This window comes from Natrix helvetica, assembly GCF_964273705.1.
Source record: "Natrix helvetica genome assembly, chromosome: 2".
In the NCBI taxonomy this organism is placed as follows: Eukaryota; Metazoa; Chordata; class Lepidosauria; order Squamata; family Natricidae; genus Natrix; species Natrix helvetica.
In genome coordinates, this window is record NC_138552.1 from 297,725,977 (window position 1) to 297,746,174 (window position 20,198).

Consider the following 20,198-nt stretch of genomic DNA (forward strand, 5'->3'; position numbering starts at 1 on the left):
CCTCCCAAGAGAGCAGCCGCCTGGGAAACCCAAAACAATAAGCCCTCCCCTCATAATAAGGCCCAAGCCATGTTTTGCAGGTAGAAAGAAAATCAGACCCTGTCATATTTTTGGGGAAACACAGTAGGAGGAGGAGGAGGAGGAGGAGGATTATGTGGTCTTTATTGATCCTCTGGGCTTGGCTGTTTTCTTGCAGACATTTCATGACCCGACTAGATAACGTCAGTGCAAGAGGAAGAGGAGGACTGCGGGAACCTTGGTTCTCTCTGAGCTGGGTGGTTTCCTTGCAGACTTTTCACGACCCAACTAGGTCATGTCATCAGCGTTAAATGTCTATGGAGATTATGTTATCCAGGCCAGGGCTATCCCAATGTGTTCTGAGCAATAGGTTACATGTAGTCCAGTGCAGTGAGCCGTGTGGGGATCTGTACATTGGGGAAACAAAACCACCCCTTCATAAGCACATGGCACAACGTAGCAGAACAAGCCCATCAGCGCAAGACTCGGCACTTCCATCTGCATTTCAAAGCCAAAGGCCCTCTTTTGATGATCACAAAGCCCATGTTTTTTACACTTTAACATTTGTTCCTGAGGATGCTTCTGCGCAGAATTTTTGTCTGCTAAAAAAACTTAACAGTGAATCCAGCTTCCCCATCGACTTTGCACATCCGGAGGTGGCAAAGGGGGAAATAACGTGACCCCGGGACACTGCGACCGTCATAAATGCGAGTCACAGTCGTCAAGCATACAATTATCAATCACGCGACCGCGGTGGTGATGCTGCGACGGTCAGAGCTACTTTTTTTCAGTGCCGCTGCGGCTTGGAAGCGTTGTAAGTCGAGGACCGCCTGTTATAATAACCGAGCTCAGAGACCAGCAAGGAGCCTCCATATGGGCAGGTTCGGGGGAGAGCGAGGAAAATCAGGGCATTTCTATTGATTCAATGGGTATGCTCTCGGGAACGGGCCAACCCGGCTCCTTGGGAAAGCCGCGAAAAGAAGCGCCCCCTGCCCCGGTATCCCCCTCGGGGGCGACCCTCGGGCAGGGCGGACCGGAGGGACGAGCGAGCGGCCCCCGCCGCCTCAGCCACGCCCAAGATGGCGCGCCCGGAAGCGCGGGCGCGGGCGCGTGGGCGTGGCCGGGAGCCCCGCCCCCGCGCTTGCCTGAGGCGGCGGCGGCAGAGCCGAGTTGAGGCCACCGGATCCCGCCATGGGGAACTGCCACACGGTGGGGCCCAACGAGGCGCTCGTCGTCTCAGGTAGGACGCCGGGGGAGGGAGAGGGAGGGCGTGGGGGGGGGACGCGGCGTGGGGAGGGAGGGGGGTTGAAACGCGCGTCACGTGTGAACGCGGCGCGGCTGCCTTCGCGTGTTCTCTGGGAAGCTGCTTCGGGGCGCCGCCGTTCCCCTCGGGGTTCCAAGCAGGGCAGGCTCGTTTGGAAACCTCTGGGATCCCCTTTGGCTCCCCCCCCCGCCCGTATGCCTCCGCTTTCAGAGAGGGAGGGGGGCAGGAGGAGAGAGGGGGGGCTTACGACCTGAATATGGGGAGAGGGATGGAGAGGAGCTTAGCCCCCTTTTGGGGAGGGGGAGGGGAGGGGGACCTTTGGTCCCACATTTTGGGCCTGGGGATCATGGGGGGGGGGAGTTTCAAGCACCCCTTTTCTCCTCCAAAGTCCTCCCCCCCCCCGCCGTCACTGCCTTTCAGGGTCTCGGCTGATCATATTGCAGAAGTGGGGGGGGGCTCCTTTGGGGGTGCATCCCTCCTTGGGTGTCCTAGGGGAGGGGTCCACCCAGCAGGGACACACACAAACACACGCACACACACACACCTCGCAGCCTCTGCAGATTCCCCTCCCCCCCACTACCACTACTTCGAAACAAAGGAAGACCCTTGGCTGGGGGGGAGGGGGGGCTGCACCCATTTCTGAGGGGTGTCTGAGAGTGGAGGGGGCAGGAAGATTCCCCCCCCCCAGAGGGTGTAAAATCCCCCCTCCCGCCTGTAGGCAATCTCGGACCCCATCAGAGCAATCGGGCGCTTGAGGGCGAGATGGGTGGCATGCCAATTGCAATAAATGAAAGAAGAGAGGGTGCTCCTGAGCATGCGCAGAGGGCTCTCTCCTTGCCCTGGGGGGGTGCTCCCTGGAAGGGGGTAAGATGGGCAACCCAGCTCCTTTGGAGATGGATCATAAAACGGGCGCCAGGGTCACTTTATACCCAGAGTGGCCCATTGTCTTCTTTCCTGTTTGATCCTTTGGGCTGCCTTTGTTTTGTTCTTTTGTTATTGCAATGAAAAATGTTTCATCTTAATTCTCTGAATAAAACAAAACAAAAAGAAAGAAAGAAAACGGTACCCAGTACCCCAGGCAGCACTGGGGAAAAGCAGATCACCTTTGTGTGTGTGTGTGTTGTGTATGTCATGTTGTGTAAGATAAGTGCCCCTGATAAGCTGATAAGGAAGTGATGCCAGTGCCACGCCCTGGGTTTTTTCCCCTGGCTTCCAGTAAGAGAGCTGCTGGGCTTGGAAATAAAGTCATTTGCTTTATGGATTTATTCATCAAAGTCGCCTTTGATGTTCCTTTTCGGAGGCAGGAGGGGGTGGGGTGGGGGCCTCCCGGGGAAGACCCCGAATTTTTGCCCCCTTGGGTCTTTGTCTCTTGAGAAGGGATCTGTGGCCTCTGGATTTGTCCCCTTTCTGAAGACAGTTTTGGGAAAGGGGTGTTGCCTGGCATTACAGGTAGTCCTCGACTTACGACCACAGTTGAGCCCAAAAATTATGTTGCTAAGTAAGGCGGTTAAGAGGGTTTTGCCCCCATTTTACGACCTTTCTTACCCCAGTTGTTAAGCGAATCACTGCAGTTGTGAGTGATGCAGTTGTTAAGGGAATCCGGCTTCCCCACTGACTCTGCTTCTCAGACGGTCGCAAAAGAGGATCACGTGACCCCGGGACACTGCGACCATCATAAATACGAGCCAATTGCCGAGTGGTTGAGTTTTGATCATGTGACCATGGGGATGCTGCAGTGTGACAATCGGCCATAAGTCACTTTTTTCAGTGCCGTTCAGTGTAACTTTGAACGGTCACTAAGTGAATTGATGTAAGGCAAGGACTGCCTATAAAGGAGGATACAGGTAGTCCTCTACGTATAACAGTTCGTGTAGTGACCATTTAAAGTTACAACGGCACCGAAAAAGTTACTTTTGACCGGTCATAAGTGTGAAAATCAGCTGTAAGTCACTTTTTTTCAGTGCCCTTGTAAGTTTGAACGGTCACTAAATGAACTGTTGTAAGTGGAGGACTAGCTGTATAGAGGTTAGACCTGACATATTTGGAGGGAAGGCTCCTACACTGGGACTGTTTTGGACAAAGACCCTTTTTCTGAGCTGTGGGGGGGGGGGGGGTTGGACAGATGACCTTTGAGGTCCCTTCTAGATCTATGAATTAAGCCGCTGATCCGTTTATCCTGAAACCATGGCAGTGAGGCTGTGGGTCTTTTGCAGCTCTGCGAGAGGTTTTTTATTTTTTAAATAAGATTTTTTTTAAAAAATCCCTTAATAATTTTGCACGTACAGGTAAATCCTCAACTTAAGACAATTGGGACCGAAATTTCCATGGCTTAGCAAAGCAGATGTTAAGGGAATTGTGCCTACTCTTACGACCTTTCTGCCACTGTTAAGTGAATCACACGGTCATTAAGTGAATCCAGCTCTCTCCCCTTACCCCCCTCCACCCCCGCTTGGCACTAGCCGGCTGAGAAACTCGTAAATGACAATTGCATGATACCCAGGGTTGCTGCAGCTATGCCTGCACAAGCCCATATGTTAATTATTGACTACCGCCTTTAGAAGGAACAATTAAATGCAACCCGGTGGAGCATTTGCACCCGGTGCCAGCTGATGAATTCAGCCTCCAGGGCCTGTGGGCCTCTTGCATTGCAAATCCGGCTTCTTTTGGAACCGTAGGGTTTTAATTGATGTAACACACCTGAGGGCAGGATAGGAAGGAAGGAAGGAATGGAAGCTCCAATCTAGAAGTAAGGAGAAGTTTCCTTGACAGTGAGAACAATTAACCTGTGGAACGACTGGCCTCTGGAAGTTGTGGGTGTGCCAACTCTGGCAGTTTTCAAAAACTGCATGGAAAACCATTTGTCTGGAACGGTTTTGGCCGTAAGAGGCTGGGGAATTCTGGGAGTTGAAGTCCACAAGTTTTAAAAGTGGCCAAGGTTGGACACCCCTGTCCTCAGGTCTTCTGCCCGAGCAGCGGGTTGGACTAGTAGACCTCCAATGTCCCTGCAACTCTGTCGTTCCCTATTCTGTGAAGACTCTTGAGGTTTAGGCTTTTGCAAAAGTCATTCCTTCCGGACTGATTCCTTCTTGACTGAGGTCCCTGATCTTTTTCGATCCAAAAAGATCTTCCTTCAGGCTTTAGCTGGCTGGGAACGGTAGTCCCACAGCGTAGGAGATGCTTGACTTCCCATATTGGTAGTCATTACACTCACAACCGTTCCTTTACTGTTCGTTCACAGTCACCATGCCACTGAAATAGTGTTTTACAACTGGTCCTCGCACTTACGACCGTCATAGCATCTTCGCCGTCAACATCATCAAAGTCTGACACTTGGCGACTGACATTTATTTATGAGTTTTATTGGCCACCCATCCTCCCTCAGGGTAACTCTGGGCGGCTTACTATCCAAAGAAACAAAAACTGAAGAGCGATAAAGGCAAAGGTTTCCCTTGCACATGTGTGCTAGTCGTTCCCGACTCTAAGGGGCAGTTCTCATCTCCGTTTGAAAACCAAAGAGCCAGCGCTGACCGAAGATATCTCCGGGGTCATGGGGCCGTCATGACTAAATGCTGAAGGCGCACGGAACGCTGTTCCCTTCCCACCAAGGTGGCTCCTATTTTTCTACTTGCGTTTTTACATGCTTTCAAACTGCTAGGTTGGCCTGAAGCTGGGACAAGTAACGGGAGCTCACTCTGTTACGCGGTGCTAGGGATTTGAACCTCCAAACTGCTGACCTTTCTGATCGACAAGCTCAGCATCTTAGCCACTGAGCCACCGTGTCCCACCCAACAGAGATAAAAGCATACATAAAATACTACACACAGTCAAATTTATGAACAGAACAGCATAACATAGTTGGAAGGGACCTTTGAGGTCTTCTAGTCGAGCCCCCTGCTCAAGCAGGAGACCCTACACCATTTCAGACAAATGGCTGTCCAATCTCTTCTTGAAAATCCCCAGTGATGGAACCCCCACAATTAACTTCTGGTAGTTAATTGTCCTCCCTGTCTGGAAACCCCCCCTCAGTTCTAGGCTGCTTCTCTCCTTCCATCCATTGCTGCTTCTCCTGCCTTCGGGGGCTTACGGAAAATAAGTAGACTTCCTTTGTGGCAACCCTTAAAATATTGGAAGACTGCTATCATGTCACCCCTAGTCCTTCTCCAGACTGGCCATACACGACCGTCCTTCATATATCTTAGCCTCCAGTCCCCTAATCCTCTTGGTTGCTCTTCTCTGCACTCTTTCCAGAGTCTCCACATCTTTTTTACATCGTGGCGACCAGAACTGGATGCAAATATTCCAAGTGTGGCCTTACCCAGGAATTATGAAATGGTATGAACACTTAAATATTGGAAGAAGCTCTCGTGTCCCTCTTAGCGTCCCTTCTCTTCACTAAACTAGACATCCCCAATTCCCTCAATGGTTCTTCCCCTTTTTTTAGCCTCCAACCCCCCTGATCACCTCTTTGTTCCTCTTCCCTGCACCCTTTCCAGAGTCTCCGCGTGACAGTGGGAGCATCGTGTGCTTGTTCTGTGCTCACCCTCGGCAGCGTTCCCAAGAGCCTCCTAGAACCACCGTCCATTTGGGAAATTTGCATGATGAGCTCCATGAACCTAAGAACTTTGGTGACTGGCTTTGCAACAGTGCCCAAAAACGGTTGTAAAATCAGGCCGGGACTCGCTTAGCAACTGCCTGGCTCATCAAGAGAAATCCTGGCCCCCGTTGAGGCAAATAGGCGGCGATATAAATTCAATTATAAATGAATAAAATAAGACGAGAACGACATGGGTAATGGAGGATGCCCTGATATGAGAGTTGGAAGTTCTCCTGTGGTCCCCCCCCCCCCAAGGCTGCCCTTTCTGGATTGTTCCCTGCCCATCCCTCTACACCTGGGGTGTTCAATTATTAAACCAGCATCCCACATGTGGCTCCTTCAAGGGTTAAATGTTCTAACCCTCTTCAAGGAAGTTCACCCAGGCAAATGAGCCTTTGGGTGTTCTTAGTCTGGCTGGTTGTGACATCGAGTGACACCCACAGTAACAACTGATTTACCCCAGCAGCTTCCTGTTTTCACTTTTATTTCATAGATTTCCTGAAAAGATTTGCATAGATTCGCCTGTTATGGAGGGGTTCTCGACTTAGGACCACAACTGAACACACAGTTTCCGTTGCTAAGCGAGAGGTTCATTAAGCAAGTTTTTGCTCCTTTCTTGCCACAATTATTAAGCAAATCACTGCAGTTGTTAAGTCACACACACACACACACAATTGTTAACATCAGGTGACACTGCTTGTTGGAAGGTTGCAAAAGGGGATCACATGAGCCCTGGACTTGGTACTTGTCATAAATACAGGTAGTCCTCGACTTACAATAGTTCGTTTAGTGACCGTTCAGAGTTACAACGGCACTGAAAAAAGTGATTTACGACCATTTTTCACACTTAACATCTGTTGCAGCATCCCTGTGGTCACGTGTCAAAATTCTCATGCTTGGAAACTGACTTGCATTTATGACGGTCGCAGCGTCCTGGGGGTGACGTGATCCCCTTTTGCAACCATGCGGAAGCCACATTCCCTTCACAGCTGTGTTACTAACTTAACAACTGCAGCAAGAAAGGTCATAAAATAGGGGAAAATTCACGTAACAAGTATCTCACTTAGCAACAGACATTTCGGGCTCGATTGCAGTCGTAACTTGAGGGCTACACTGCAGCCGTCATAACTCTGACTGGTTCCCCCCCCCCCCCGTGCCATTGTAACTGGATGGTCACTAAATGAACGGTTGCAAGTCGAGGACTGCCTGTGTCCTGGAAACCCCCAATGGGAACCCAGCCTGCAAGCAGGATGTGGCCAGGTCCTTGTGGGAGCGTCCGCGAACTGGTCTTGGAAGCCTGAGGCCCGTTTCCCGAAACGGCGGTTGTGTAACTCTCTCTCTCTCGTTGGAAGCGCAACTTAGGCGCCTGTCATTTGTGGAATGTGTGGCGGGGGCTTTGCCAAGGCTACACAAACGGAGCGGGGCTGCCTGGCGGCCTCTGCACTGCCTGGCTGCGTTTCCTGTTGTTTGCTTCCCAACCTCATTCTTCTCCCATCTTGCAGCTGGGGAGGCCCGAACGGGATTTGAAAGACCTGCTTCCTTTAAGGACCCTCCGGCTACAATCCGGATTGGCGGCCCTTATCAGAATCAGAATAGAGCTGGGAGGGACCTTGGAGGTCTTCTAGTCCAGCCCCTGCTCGAGCAGGAGACCCTAGGCCATTCCAGACAAGTGACTCTTCGGTCTCTCCTTAAGAGACATCCAGGGAGGGAGCCCCACAACCTCTGGTGGCAACTTCTGTTCCCCTGGTTAATTGTTCCCACAGTTAGGAAGTTTCTCCTTAATTCCAGGTTGCTTCTCTCCTTGATTAGTTTCCATCCATTGCCCTTCCTTCCTTCCTCTTCCTCCCTCCTTCCCTCCCTCTCCTTTGTCCCTTTCTCATTTTCTTTCCTTCCTTTCTTTCTTCCTTCCTCCCTCCCTCCCTTCTTCTCCTTTGTCCCCTTCTCATTTTCTTTCCTTCCTTTCTTCCTCCCTTCCTCTCCTTCCTCCCTTTCTCATTTTATTTCCTTCCTTTCTTCCTCCCTCCCTCCCTCTCCTTTGTCCCTTTCTCATTTTCTTTCCTTCCTTCCTCCCTTCCATCCTCCCTCCCTCCCTTCCAGAATCGTAGAATCCTAGGCTTGGAGGTCTTCTAGTCCAGCCCCCTGCTCAAGCAGGAGACCCTATACCGTTGATGGCTAACCTTTTTGTCATTGTGTGCCAAAATTGTGTGCGTGACAGTGCCCACACCCATAATGCATGCGACACTCTCTGCACTCCCCTGCACATGTATCGCACATACCCTGCGCTGCCCCTGTGCATGCAGGCACATCTCCCACATGCCCCCCCCCATGCATGGCAGAGACCCGAAAATCAGCTGGCCAGGGGGAGGCGCTCGGTGGAGCTGAGCTGGGGTGATGAACACAGGTTCCCCATCACGGCCCTCGCCCATTCCAGACAAATGGCTGCCCAGCCTCTTTTTTTAAATCCCCAGTGTTGGAGCACTTCCCACTTCTGGTGGCCAGCTGTTCCACTGGTTAATTGTTCTGACTGTCAGGAAGTTTCTCCTTAGTGCTAGGTTGCTTCTCTCCTTGATTAGTTTCCCCCCATTGCTTCTTCTCCTGCCCTCAGGTGCCTTGGAGAATAGCTTGACTCCTTCTTCTTTGGGGCAGCCCCTCAAATGCTGGGAGGCTGCTATCATGTCCAACTTTGGTCTAGACTGGACTCAACTCCCGCAAGCGTTCTTCCTGCGGTTTAGTCTCCCGGCCTTCGATTTATCTTACTTGCTCTTCTTTGTACTTTTTCAAAGTCTCCACCTCTTTTTTTATAACCTGGTGGCCAAATTAATGTGGTTCTGAAAGGGGGGGGAGGGAAAGGGCAGGTTGCTTTGCTCTTGGGGGGCCGTGGGGGGGGGAGGCATTCCCCAGCTGTCTGTGGAAAACCAGAAACTTCCTGATCTTCAGCCCTTAAGCAGCTCTCCAAACGCCTTTTAAGACATGTTTTAAGACTGGAAAAGGAGGTCATGTGACCCCCGGGGAGCCACTTGCCAAACCCCTGAATTTCGATCAGGTGACCATGGGGAGGTTGCAACGGTCGTAAGCATGAAATACGGTCATAAGTCACTGTTTTCTGAGTAGTCAGCCAATGAATGCTTGTAACTGGAGGACTACCTCCATCATGGTTATTGGCAACAGGTTGGACAAGAAGCAACGGATGGAAACTAACCAAGGAGAGAAGCCACCTGGAACGAAGGAGACATTTCCTCTAACAGGGAAGACAATCAACCAGGGGAACAGAAGTTGCCACCAGAGGTTGTGGGGGCTTTATCGCTGGAGGCTTTGAAGAAGAGACTGGACAGTCCAGGGGGGGGTTCTGGGCGGTACGGCCCGGCCTGGCCATACCGTTAGTAGCCGAGAGCGGTGGCTCCTTTGGCCCACCCACCCGTGTTCCATAGCTCTTTATAATGGGACCGGCCAACTGCGCATCTGCGCACAGTGTGTGGCGCCTGCACAACCACGGCTGAGCAGCTGGGTGTGGCAGGGCGGTGGCGTGTGCGTGCATGCAGAGCTTGTGTGCCCGACTAGGACGCCTGGCCCAGTGTGCAACGTAGCAGTTGCGAGGGGATCCGGGACCCTCCCCTGGGACAGTCACTTGCCTGAAATGGCACAGGGTCTCCTGCTTGGGTGGTGGGTTGGACTAGAAGACCTCCAAGGCCCCCTCCAACTCTGTTGTTCTGTATTTTGCACTTAGCTTCCCTGGTGGGCAGCGTTTCCCAGTCTTGGCCCCTTCAGGTGGGCCTGGCGATGTGAACACGAGCGCCTGGGGAAGGATAAAGTGCTGAGGACCCAAGTGGGAAAAGTGGCAGGAATGGCCGTGTTTGCTCACAAGGACGCACATCCCCTCCTGCAACCAAGGAGCCGCACGTGTGTGTGTGTGTGTGTGTGTGTGTGTCCCTCTTTACCCCTAGAATAGTGAAGGTCCTGCCAGGGGAGGAGGGGGCTCTCAAAGGGGCTTCCCTGTCCCTCTAGCAGCCCTGCCAGCAAACCAGCTGACGAGCCTTTGTTATCTTTTTTAATTTAATGTATTTGTTTTTGAATCTGTTGTGGCCGCCTAATTCCATCAAGTGATTCCACTGGCTGGTTGCCTTCCTCCATCGCACTGCGGTGGCGATCAGATTACGCCCAGCGCAGCCTCCTGGGTGCTCCCCCCCCCACGGACTCTTCCTGCGTGCCACGCCTGCCCCCCCCAGCTCCTCAGAGGGACATTCTGCTTGGCAGCAGCCCCCCCCTCCTCCCGCTCCTCCGGCTGTCCTGGCTCTGTGTGTGAAGCACACGCACACACGTCCCCTTAGCACACAAATGCAACCACTTGGCCCCAATTTGCTCCCGTCAGGCTGGTAGTTCCCAAAGCAGCTTTTCTGTAGCTGAATTCAGAACAGAAAGAGACCCACAAAAACACCTTGAGAAGCTTTGAACCCTGGGCCCTACCCAACAAAACGAATTTTAACGTGGAGGAAAGCAAAGTTTTACATCAGGCAGGAAAACACCAAAGCTACAAGCCCAGATTAGGCTCCGAAACAGTCGCTGCGACGGAGTCCTAGTGGACGATCTCTTGAATAGGAGCCAGCCGGGCGCAGCGGCAGCCAAGAAAGCTTGCATGATCTTGGGTTGTATAAACAGAGGCATGGCATCCAGTTCACATGAGGTATTCGTAGCGCTTTAGAAGGCCACATCTGGAATCCCGCAACCAGGTTTGGTCACCATACTACAAAAAAGATGTGGAGGCTTTGGGAAAAAAAAGTGCAGAGAAGAGCAACTAAGAGGATCAAAGGCCTGGAGACTCAAACATGGGAAGAACGGAATTGCAGGATTTGGGTTTGGCCAGTCTAGAGAAAAGAAGGACTAGGGGGGACAGGATAGCGGGATTCCCATATCTGAGGAGCTGCCCCAAAGAAGAGGGGGTCAAATTATTCTCCAAAGCACTAGAAGGCAAGAGGCAATGGATGGAAACTAATTAGGGAGAGAAGCAACCTGGAATTAAGGAGAAACTTCCTAACAGTGAGACCAATTAACCAGGGGAACAGCTTGCCACCAGAAATGGTGGGTGCTCCGTCACTGGAGGTTTTTAAGCATAAACTACACAGCACTTATCTGAAATGGTACAGTATATTGGGTCTCCTGCTTGAGCACGGGGCTGGACGAGAAGACCTCCATGGTCCCTTCCAGCTCTGCTCTATTTTAATCTAATTAATCTAATCTAAACAGGCTTGGAAGGGACCTCAGAGGCCTTCTAGTCCACCCCCCTGCACAAGCAGGAGACTCTATGCCATAAAAACAGATCATGCCAGACTAATCTTATTGCATTCTTTGACAAAGTGACAAAATTAGTGGACCAGAGGAATGCCGTTGATATAGTTTACTTGGACTTCAGTAAGGCTTTTGATAAGGTAGACCATAACCTACTACTAGATAAAGTAGAAGAATGTGGGTTGGACAGCATCACCACCAGATGGATTCGTAACTGGCTGACCAACCGCACTCAACGTGTAGTCCTCAATGGAACTGCATCTACATGGAGGGAGGGATGCAGTGGAGTCCCCCAAGGCTCTGTTTTGGGCCCAGTACTCTTCAACATCTTCATCAATGATTTGGATGAGGGAATAAATGGGGAACTCATCAAATTTGCAGATGACACCAAGCTGGCAGGAATAGCCAACACTCCAGAAGATAGGCTTAAGATACAGAAGGATCTTGACAAACTTGAACATTGGGCACTATCTAATAAAATGAAATTCAATGGTGAAAAGAGTAAGGTTCTACATTTAGGCAAGAAAAACGAAATGCACAGGTACAGTATAGGTGGTACCTTGCTCAGTAGTAGTAACTGTGAGAGGGATCTTGGAGTCCTAGTGGACAACCATTTAAATAGGAGCCAGCCGTGGGCAGCAGCTGCCAAAAAAGCCAACGCAGTTCTAGGCTGCATCAACAGAGGGAGAGAATCAAGATCACGTGAAGTGTTAATACCACTTTATAATGCCTTGGTAAGGCCACACTTGGAATACTGCATTCAGTTCTGGTCGCCACGATGTAAAAAAGATGTGGAGACTCTAGAAAGAGTGCAGAGAAGAGCAAGAAAGAGGATTAGGGGACTGGAGACTAAAACATATGAAGAACGGTTGCAGGAACTGGGTATGTTTAGCTTAAGAGAAAGAAGGACTAGGGGAGACATGATAGCAGTGTTCCAATATCTCAGGGGTTGCCACAAAGAAGAGGGAGTCAAACTATTTTCCAAGGCACCTGTGGACAGAACAAGAAGCAATGGGTGGAAACTAATCAAGGAGAGAAGCAACTTAGAACTGAGGAGAAATTTCCTGACACTTAGAACAATTAATCAGTGGAACAGAAGTTGCCTCCAGAAGTTGTGAATGCCCCAACACTGGAAGTCTTTAAGATGATGTTGGATAGCCATTTGTCTGAAACGGTATAGGGTTTCCTGCCTCGGCAGGGGGTTGGACTAGACAACCTCCAAGGTCCCTTCCAACTCTGCTATTATATTGTATTGTATTGTAAATAGTTATCCAATTTCTCCGTAAAACCCTCCAGTGTCGGACTCCTGGAGGGAAGCCGTCCCACTGATTGATTGATGAGGCTCAGCTTCATGCCTGCGATATAAGACTACATATGTATGGTAAAAAGAGTGAGATTGGTTTTGGGCAGAGTTCTCAATCTTGGGAGCTGTAAGATGGGTGGACTTCAACTCCCAGCATTCCCACTGATGCTGCCATGACTTGAGGCCGGAAGCTCTCATCTCCGCCGCAGAGGAGCTCAGAGGCTGAGAACTGGCACCCGACCCCGGGGACTCTGCTGGTGGGGCTGGTTGTGTTTTGCGTGCGTGTTGTACGAAAGAGAGCTTTTGCGCTGGCTGCTGGGAATCCTTGGTCAGCTTTGAGAAACGCGTAGATCTGAGATGCCAAGATTTCCCCAGCTGGCCTGCTGGAAGAGGAAACATCCCGTTTTCTGACCTCCCTCCCCCCCCCCCCAGGCTCCAGGGGCTCTCTAGGAACCTGGGGAGGGCAGAAAACGGCCCAACACGCAAACCGAAAGTTTGGGGACGGGCTTCCAGGTTGCCTGTTGGGCCGTTTTCCTCCCTCCGGAGGCTTCACTGCGGAGAAAAGCAGCTGGCCGGTGCTGGAGCTGACAGGGCGACGTGGCTGGGCGTGGCCCCCGTGAGACACATGTTTGCCACCACTGGCCTCGTTGGCCGCCTGAGGGGACCTGGCAGCTCAGCTCCTTTGCAACCGCCTGTGGCGGAGAATCCCTTCCTGCATCCCCCCCAAATTGAAAAGGTGCCCCCAACTCAGAATGGTTCCCAGCAGAAGCTTAGAAAGGGGAGTGATCTGAGGTGGGGAGGGTGGGGGGGTGGAAGTGACTGTAATCCAGGGGTGTCCAAATTTGGCAACTTTAACTTTACTGCTGTAATCATTCGAATAAGGGAATACTGCAACGAGGTACTTCTTGCCTTGGGAGAGAAAGCTCCAAGTGTTTTGCACTGAAGAGTTTGCTCTGGTAGGGAGTTCGAGTCCCGCCTTGAGCATGAAAGCCTAAGTGACTCTGGGCCAATCGCCAGGAGATGGCGAGTTCTAGTGCCGCCTTAGCCAAGAAGGCAAAATGAGGGACCTTGGGCCAGCCCACCTCGCAGGGTGGTTGTGTGGGGAATAGAAGGAGGTCGATGCTTTCTGCCTTTGGGTTATGCGTCAAACCCATAGGTGTCCAAGGTGGTTTCCTCCCAGTCGTCATGCGCCCATTCTCTGCTCTTCCCTGCAGGCGGCTGTTGTGGTTCGGACAACAAGCAGTACATCTACGGTGGCTGGGCCTGGGCCTGGTGGTGCATTTCTGACACACAGAGGTAGGAGCCCCCCTCCTCTCTCTTTCTCTCTCTCTCTCTCTCTGTCCCTAGATGTGGCATGCCTTTGTTGTGATGTGTGGGGCAGGGGTGGGGGGGGGGCAGTCCTATAAGTACGAGGAGCACCTTGGCAGAACGCTGGTGCCTCTCGGCTCCTGCCGGACCCACCTGCCCTCAACCTCTGCACCCCTTGGCTTTCTCCCTTGGCGGCCGGCCTCCAGCCTTCACGCTGGGAAGAGAACAGACGGATGGAGCCCTTTATGGGATGGCGGGGGGTGAGAGAAAGAGGCAGGACCCTTTCAGAGTTCCCCCAGCTGTAAAGACCCTCCAGAAACGGGGGTGCAGACAAGCTTCGCCCAGCATCGTGCAGACCCTGGACTCTGCATGTCTGCAAGTGGGGGCCAGATCTCCAGGCCAAGACTCCCCCCTGTCCATAGGCAAGGCAGGCAGTCTGGGTGCTGGGACCCCTTCTTGGGGAGCGTCCACTTCCTGCTTTCTGGGATGGGGGGGGGGGGAACAGAACAGGAAAAAAATCCCCTCCCCCCAAAGTCACGATTGCCTGCTTCAAAAACGCCAGAACTTTTAAATTGCCGTGTTTGAGACACACACTCAAGTCCTCGACTTACCGACATTCACTTAGTGACCGCTGGAAGTTAGAACAGACCTGGAGAAAGAACTTTGTGTGTATGTGTGTATATACATATACATACATGTATGCATACATACGTATATATATTAGCCTATAGGCCATATCAACATACAGGTTCAAACACATATTACCAATACAATTCTAAACAATTTAAAATGAGAGTAGGGTAAAATACTATAGGTGTAAGACACTGAAGGCAAACCTTTTCGTAAGCGCGTGCCAAAATTGTGTGCGTGCATGCAATAGTGTGCCCCCGTGTGGCCCATACCCACAATGCAATGTTCCCCACCCACCTGCACATGTGCGCACGGCCCCCAGATGTTTGGAGCCCTCCCCAGGCTCTGGAAGCTTTCCTGGGGAGAGTGAAAACGCCTCCCCCCCCCCCGGCTCTCCGGAAGGCCGGAAATCAGCTGGCCGATGCGCGCATGTCGACAGATAGGGGCTCCACATGCCACAGGTTCAGCATCACGGTTATAGGATAAAATACAATAATTTAATACATAAATATATAAAATGAGATAAAATTATATGTCTTTATCATCCCTGCAATCTCCCCCAGTCAGACCCCGGAGAAAGATCACTTACAACCGATCCTCACACTTACAGCTGTTACACCGTCGCATGAACAGAGTTCGGGCACTTTCAACCGACCTGTATTTATGACGGTCGCACTGTCTTGGGGTCTTGTGAACGCCCTTGGTAGCCTTCCCAGCTGGCTTCCGACAAGCAAACTCCATGGGGCAAGCCGGATTTGCTCTGCCTGGAAGGCTTGGCTCTCCTTGCAGACAGCTGGTCGTTGGCCTCCTTTTCAGGGAGCCCTGGAGGCCGTTTGGAGGCTCGATCGGGGTCCTCAGGGTCGCCTGGGCGGTGCAAATGGGGGTGGAGCCTTCTTGGGACCGTGGTGTTGTAGACTGGAGACCCTGAAGGGACCCAGGGCAGAAAACATCCTGCAGCCACGGCGGCCCCACCCCCACTTGCACCACTCAGGCCACCCCGAGGACACCGGGAAGCCCCCAAGTGTCTTTAAAGAGGCCAATGACCAGCTGTCTGCAAGGAGTATCAATCCTTCCATTCCCCACCATCCTGTCAGAGTTGAAGAAGCTTCTTGGATGAGAAGGGAAACGTCTTCAAAGAAAAAACCAGAAAGTCCGATTGCCTCTTCAGAAAAAGCACTTTGGGGACCAAGACCAGCTGGATGAATGAGAATCTCCCCAGAGGACCGACTCCATCATGTTTGCTGCCGTCCCCGGGCGCAATGTCATTCCCCCTCCTGTCCATCCCTGGAGTGGAAAATTCCTCCCTGCGACCCCTGGGGCTGAGCCCTGAGAAGAGGAGCCCCTGCAGAGAGCTCCCCCTTTCTCTGCTGTCCACCCCAAAAATGAAAGTGTTTGGTTTGGTTTGGTTTATTTGGATTTATATGCCGCCCTTCTCCAAAAGGACTCAGGGCGGCGTACAACATTAAAAAACACACATCTCAAAAGTTAAAAAAGACATCAGTATCTTTATGACAGGAGAAGGACCAATAATATCACTCTGATAGGAAGATCTGGGGTTAAGAAATATGAAATACAGGTAGTCCTCAACTTACGACCGCAATTGAGCCACAAACCCCTGTTGTTAAGAGAGACCGTTGTGAAGTGAGTTTTGCCCCGTTTGACGGCCTTTCTTGCCGCAGTCGGTAAGCGAATCGTTGCCGTTGTTAAGTTAGTCACACAGTCGTTAAGCCTTCCCATTGACTTTGTTGGTCAGCAGGTGGCAAAAGGGGGTCACGTGACCCCTGGACACTACAAACCGCCATAAATATGAGTCCGTTGCCAAGCCTGCGAACTTTGATCGCGTGACCACGGGGTCATTAAGCGCGAAAAACGGTCCTACTCGTGTAGCTTCAAACTGTCACTAAACGAATGGTTCTTAGTCAAGGACTACCTGTACAAATAAATAAATATGAATATAAATAAAAAATAAAAACGTAAATGAGGATGACTTTGCCCTTCGTTATTAACACGGGAGGCTTACGTATAATTTCATTTTAGTGAAGTGTAAGGGAATAAACCCCCCATCAGGGATAATACAGGAATAAACCGCCTGCATTGCAGGGATTCAAATAAGCTATAAAGGCCTGGAGGGAAGCAAAGCATTTAAAAGAAGAAGAAAATCCATATCCATATATTGATATAGCATTAATTCGCCCCTGAACATTATTAAATGTAGATTATGTAAAAATCAATTGCCTTCATAATGCCTCCTTGGTGGAATCTAGATCAGACCACGGTATGTCCAAGTTTGGCCATTTTAAGGCCTGTGGACTTCAACTCCCAGAATTCCCCAGCCAGCCACGATCACGTTGACCAATTCTCCATGCTGGCTGGGGAATTCTGGGAGTTGAAGTCCACAGGTCTTAAAGTTGCCAAGCTCGGGCACCTCTGATCTATGTATTTATTTGTTTATATTCCGCATTTCTAGGCCACCCATCTCCCTCAAAAAGGGACCGGACGTTTGAAAAACTAGTATTTTCAAGGACGCCCATCTTGAGTCCATTCCTTAAAATCAGGAGTTTAAACTTCATCCGTGTGAAATGATGATCTTTGCCGGGTCCCAGGATCAGCGCAGCTAAGCGAGTTCTTCTTAAAATGTGAAATTCCGCATTTTAGGAGTCTTAATTCAATTTCCCACTTACCTTTTTTTAATTACTACTTTTTCCCAAGAAACCAAACCGTGTGACTTTTAAGGACCCTCCAGGCTGCGGCCAGCCTGGAAATCTTTTACAAAACACCCCACAAAAACACGAAAGCCTGTTTTGGGGTGACTTTGCTTTATTCTCGGAGCAAAACGAGTGCATTTTGGATTTTTTCCCACCCAGAACTTGGAAACACCGTTTTCCCCAAACTCCCAATTCCTCATTCTCCATTTCTTTTGCCTTTGCTAATGCTAACCTTCACCTTGTTTTTAACCCCAGAAATAAATGTGCCTCAGTTGTGCAGGCCGAGGGATGAGTTAGCTTTCCTTGGCTGTTTCTTTTTTCCCCCTGGTCTTGTCACACCTCGCAACCCACGAGGAGCAAGGCTGCTCCGAGTTGCAAAGGTGTTGCCCTTCAGAGCCAGTAGGGGGCGCTTGGCGCTTCTGATGGGCAGGATTGTCTTCTGCAGCTAATGGGCTGGCATCCAGTGGCTTGGGGCCAGCCCACATGGGAGGCTTGCTTGCTTGCTTCCTTTCTGTCTCCCTCCCTCCCTCCTCTTCCTCTTCCATCCTTTCTTCCTCTCTGCCTCCCCCCCTTCCCATTGTTTTCCCTTTCTCTCCTTCCTTCCTTCCTTGCTTCCTTCCTCTCTTTTCTCCCTCTCTCCCATCCTCTGCCTCTCTCCCTTCCCCTCCTCCCTCCCTCCCTCCCTCCTCTTCCTCGTCTATCCTTTCTCCCTCTCTCCCATCCTCTGCCTCTCTCCCTTCCCATTGTTTTCCCTTTCCCTCCCTCCCTCCTTCCTGTCTTTTTCCCTCCCTCTTCTTTCCTTCCTTCTCTCCCCGGGTGTCTTCTGTGCAACCTCTGACCCTGCCCTTTCTGTGACGGTGCCGTCCTTCTTGCGGTGTGGAGCACCATGGGAGATGGGCCAGGCTTTGCAGCAAGGGATGGCGTGGTTGTGGGGGGGGTGGGGCTCTCCTCTGCCTTCTGCTTCTACTAACACAGAAAAAGACGAGGCTCTGGGTTTCCCCGGGGAGGACCCAAAGACTGTGGGTGGGGCAAGGAGCAAGAGGGCCCCCCTGAAAGCTTCCCCTTTGGCACTTTGGAAAACATCCGCAGAGCAGGGAGGGCTCCCTTTCCAAGCCCCCGCTGCCCCTTCCTCTCCAGCAACCCCACTCCAGGCCCCCTTTGGCAGCCCCCCCCTCCTTCCTGCTCTGGAGGAACCTGGGCAGAGGAAGAAGGGATGCAGGGATCTGCTCCTTTCTTTCGCCCAGAAGAGCGGGGGGGGGGAAGCAGGAAGGGAATGGGCCGAGGGCGGGGGACACATACGACATCCAGCCTTCCAGGAAGGAAGAGAGATCCTTGCCAACATCTCCTTGGCAGGACTCTTTCTCCCCTTCCGCTGCCAGGACTGCCATTTGGAGCCCGCCTGGAAGGTCCCAGGGTGGTGGCGGCCTCCGCCCTCTGCTCCACTAGGAGAGATGGGCGGGGAGGATCAGAGCCAGAGGCCACAACCCCATCCAGCTTGAACCTCCACGGCCCTTCCTTCCTTCTTTCCTTCCTTCCTTCCTTCCTTCCTTCCTTCCTTCCTTCCGGGGCGTCCTCCGTGCAGAGAGGCCATTGGCGTCGTGCTTGTGCCGTTGCACGCAGAACAAATTCATTGGAACAATTAACCAGTGGAACTCCTTGCCTCCAGAAGTGGTGGGCGCTTCATCACTGGAGGTTTTCGAGGAGAGCCCGGACTGCCATTTGTCCGGAATGGAATGGAGCACGAGGGTCCAACTTTGGGGATTTTAAGACTTCTGGACTTCAACTCCCAGAATTTCCCAGCCACTTAAGCTAAGCTGGCTGGGGAATTCTGGGACATGAACCAGCCTTAAAATTCACCGAGTCTTAAAAGCCTCCAGGATCTTCTGAAAGCAAGTCATTCCACGGATTAATTAACAGAATAACAGAGCTGGAAGGGACCTTAAAGGTCTTCTAGTCCAACCCCTGCTCGAGCAGGAGACCCTCACCCATTTCGGACAAATGGTGGTTCAATCTGTTTTTAGAAGCCTCCACGGGAGGCAAGTTGTGGTTCTAAGGAGTGATTGTCCTCACGGTCTGGACACGAATCCTTCCTCCCAGGTTGCTCCTCTCCTTGCTTAGTTTCCGTCCATTCCTTGCCTCAGAGTGGGGGTCCCCGGGAAGAGAGATCAAAGCTGGATCAGCCTCTGGAGGAGGGGGGGAAGCTCCCACTAAGGAACCCTGATCCCTTCAGAGCCTCCTGCACCCCATAAGACAGGGGTGTCCAAACTTGGGAACTTTAAGACCATGCTGGCTGGGGAATTCTGGGAGTTGAAGTCCACAAGTCTTAAAGTTCCCAAGTTTGGACACCCCTGCCATAAGACCACCAAGGGGGACTTCCCTCTGCCTGGACCCCGTTGGAAAGGGCTGATCTTCCTCCTTTGGGGCCCATAGTGTAGCACACCCTGCAAAGCCAAGCCACCCCCCCCCACACACACACACACATCCTGTCCTGAAATGCCCATTTTTCTGCCCCCCCCTCCCCCTCAAAACGCACAAAGCCCCGTCTTTTCTCTCGGCGAGGGGTTTTCTGTCGCTCTCTGGTAACTGCCTTTGTGTGTTTGGTGTGTCCCACCCTTATTTATCGCTGCTCAGACTGTCTTTGGAAGTCATGACCATCCTATGTCGCTGTGAGAATATTGAGACGTCGGAGGGGGTGCCACTGTACGTAACGGGGGTTGCTCAGGTAATAATCCTCCCGCTTCCCCCGCCTGCCTAACCCTCCTCCCTCTTGCCTCTCTCTGTCCCCACGCAGCACAGCAGCAGCAGCAGCAAAGCAGCAAAGAAGACCCCCCTCCCCGGCCTCTTTTTCTTCCGACGGGCCCCTCCTGGCACCGGCCGTCTCTCCTTTCCTCCCCCCCACCCCCACCCCCCTTCTGGCTCTGGCTACCTGCTGTTGCCCTCCATGGTAATCCAGGGAGGCGCATGGGGAATGCTCCGTGTCTCGGGGGGGAGGGGAGGGGGACGCAGCTGGCACTCGCTTCGCAAACCTGGCACAACACCACCCGACCCAGGAGCCTGGGGGCAGCAGCTGAACCCCCGGGGCAAACTGCACCACCC

General features: G+C 51.9%; 2 protein-coding genes across 7 annotated transcripts in view; both read left to right on the plus strand.

Moving 5' to 3' along the window:
- The first annotated feature begins 798 nt into the window (after window positions 1-798).
- FLOT2 (flotillin 2) overlaps window positions 799-20,198 on the plus strand; it is a 38,845-nt gene continuing 19,445 nt past the window's right edge. Inside the window, exons 1-3 of one of the 6 annotated variants that reach the window (XM_081942825.1) lie at window positions 799-832; window positions 13,674-13,755; window positions 19,734-19,824. In XM_081942825.1, coding sequence (XP_081798951.1) covers window positions 19,750-19,824 — 75 coding nt within the window. In that variant the 5' untranslated portion in view covers window positions 799-832; window positions 13,674-13,755; window positions 19,734-19,749. Of the gene's footprint in view, window positions 833-1,130; window positions 1,259-13,673; window positions 13,756-19,733; window positions 19,825-20,198 lie in introns of those variants that run through there. The other 5 variants (XM_081942823.1, XM_081942827.1, XM_081942824.1 and 2 more) reach the window with 5 other exon arrangements.
- FAM222B (family with sequence similarity 222 member B) overlaps window positions 1,166-20,198 on the plus strand; it is a 97,035-nt gene continuing 78,002 nt past the window's right edge. Inside the window, exon 1 of the mRNA XM_081942820.1 lies at window positions 1,166-1,179. The gene's annotated coding sequence lies outside the window, so the exon portion shown is untranslated. The remainder of the gene's footprint in view (window positions 1,180-20,198) is intronic.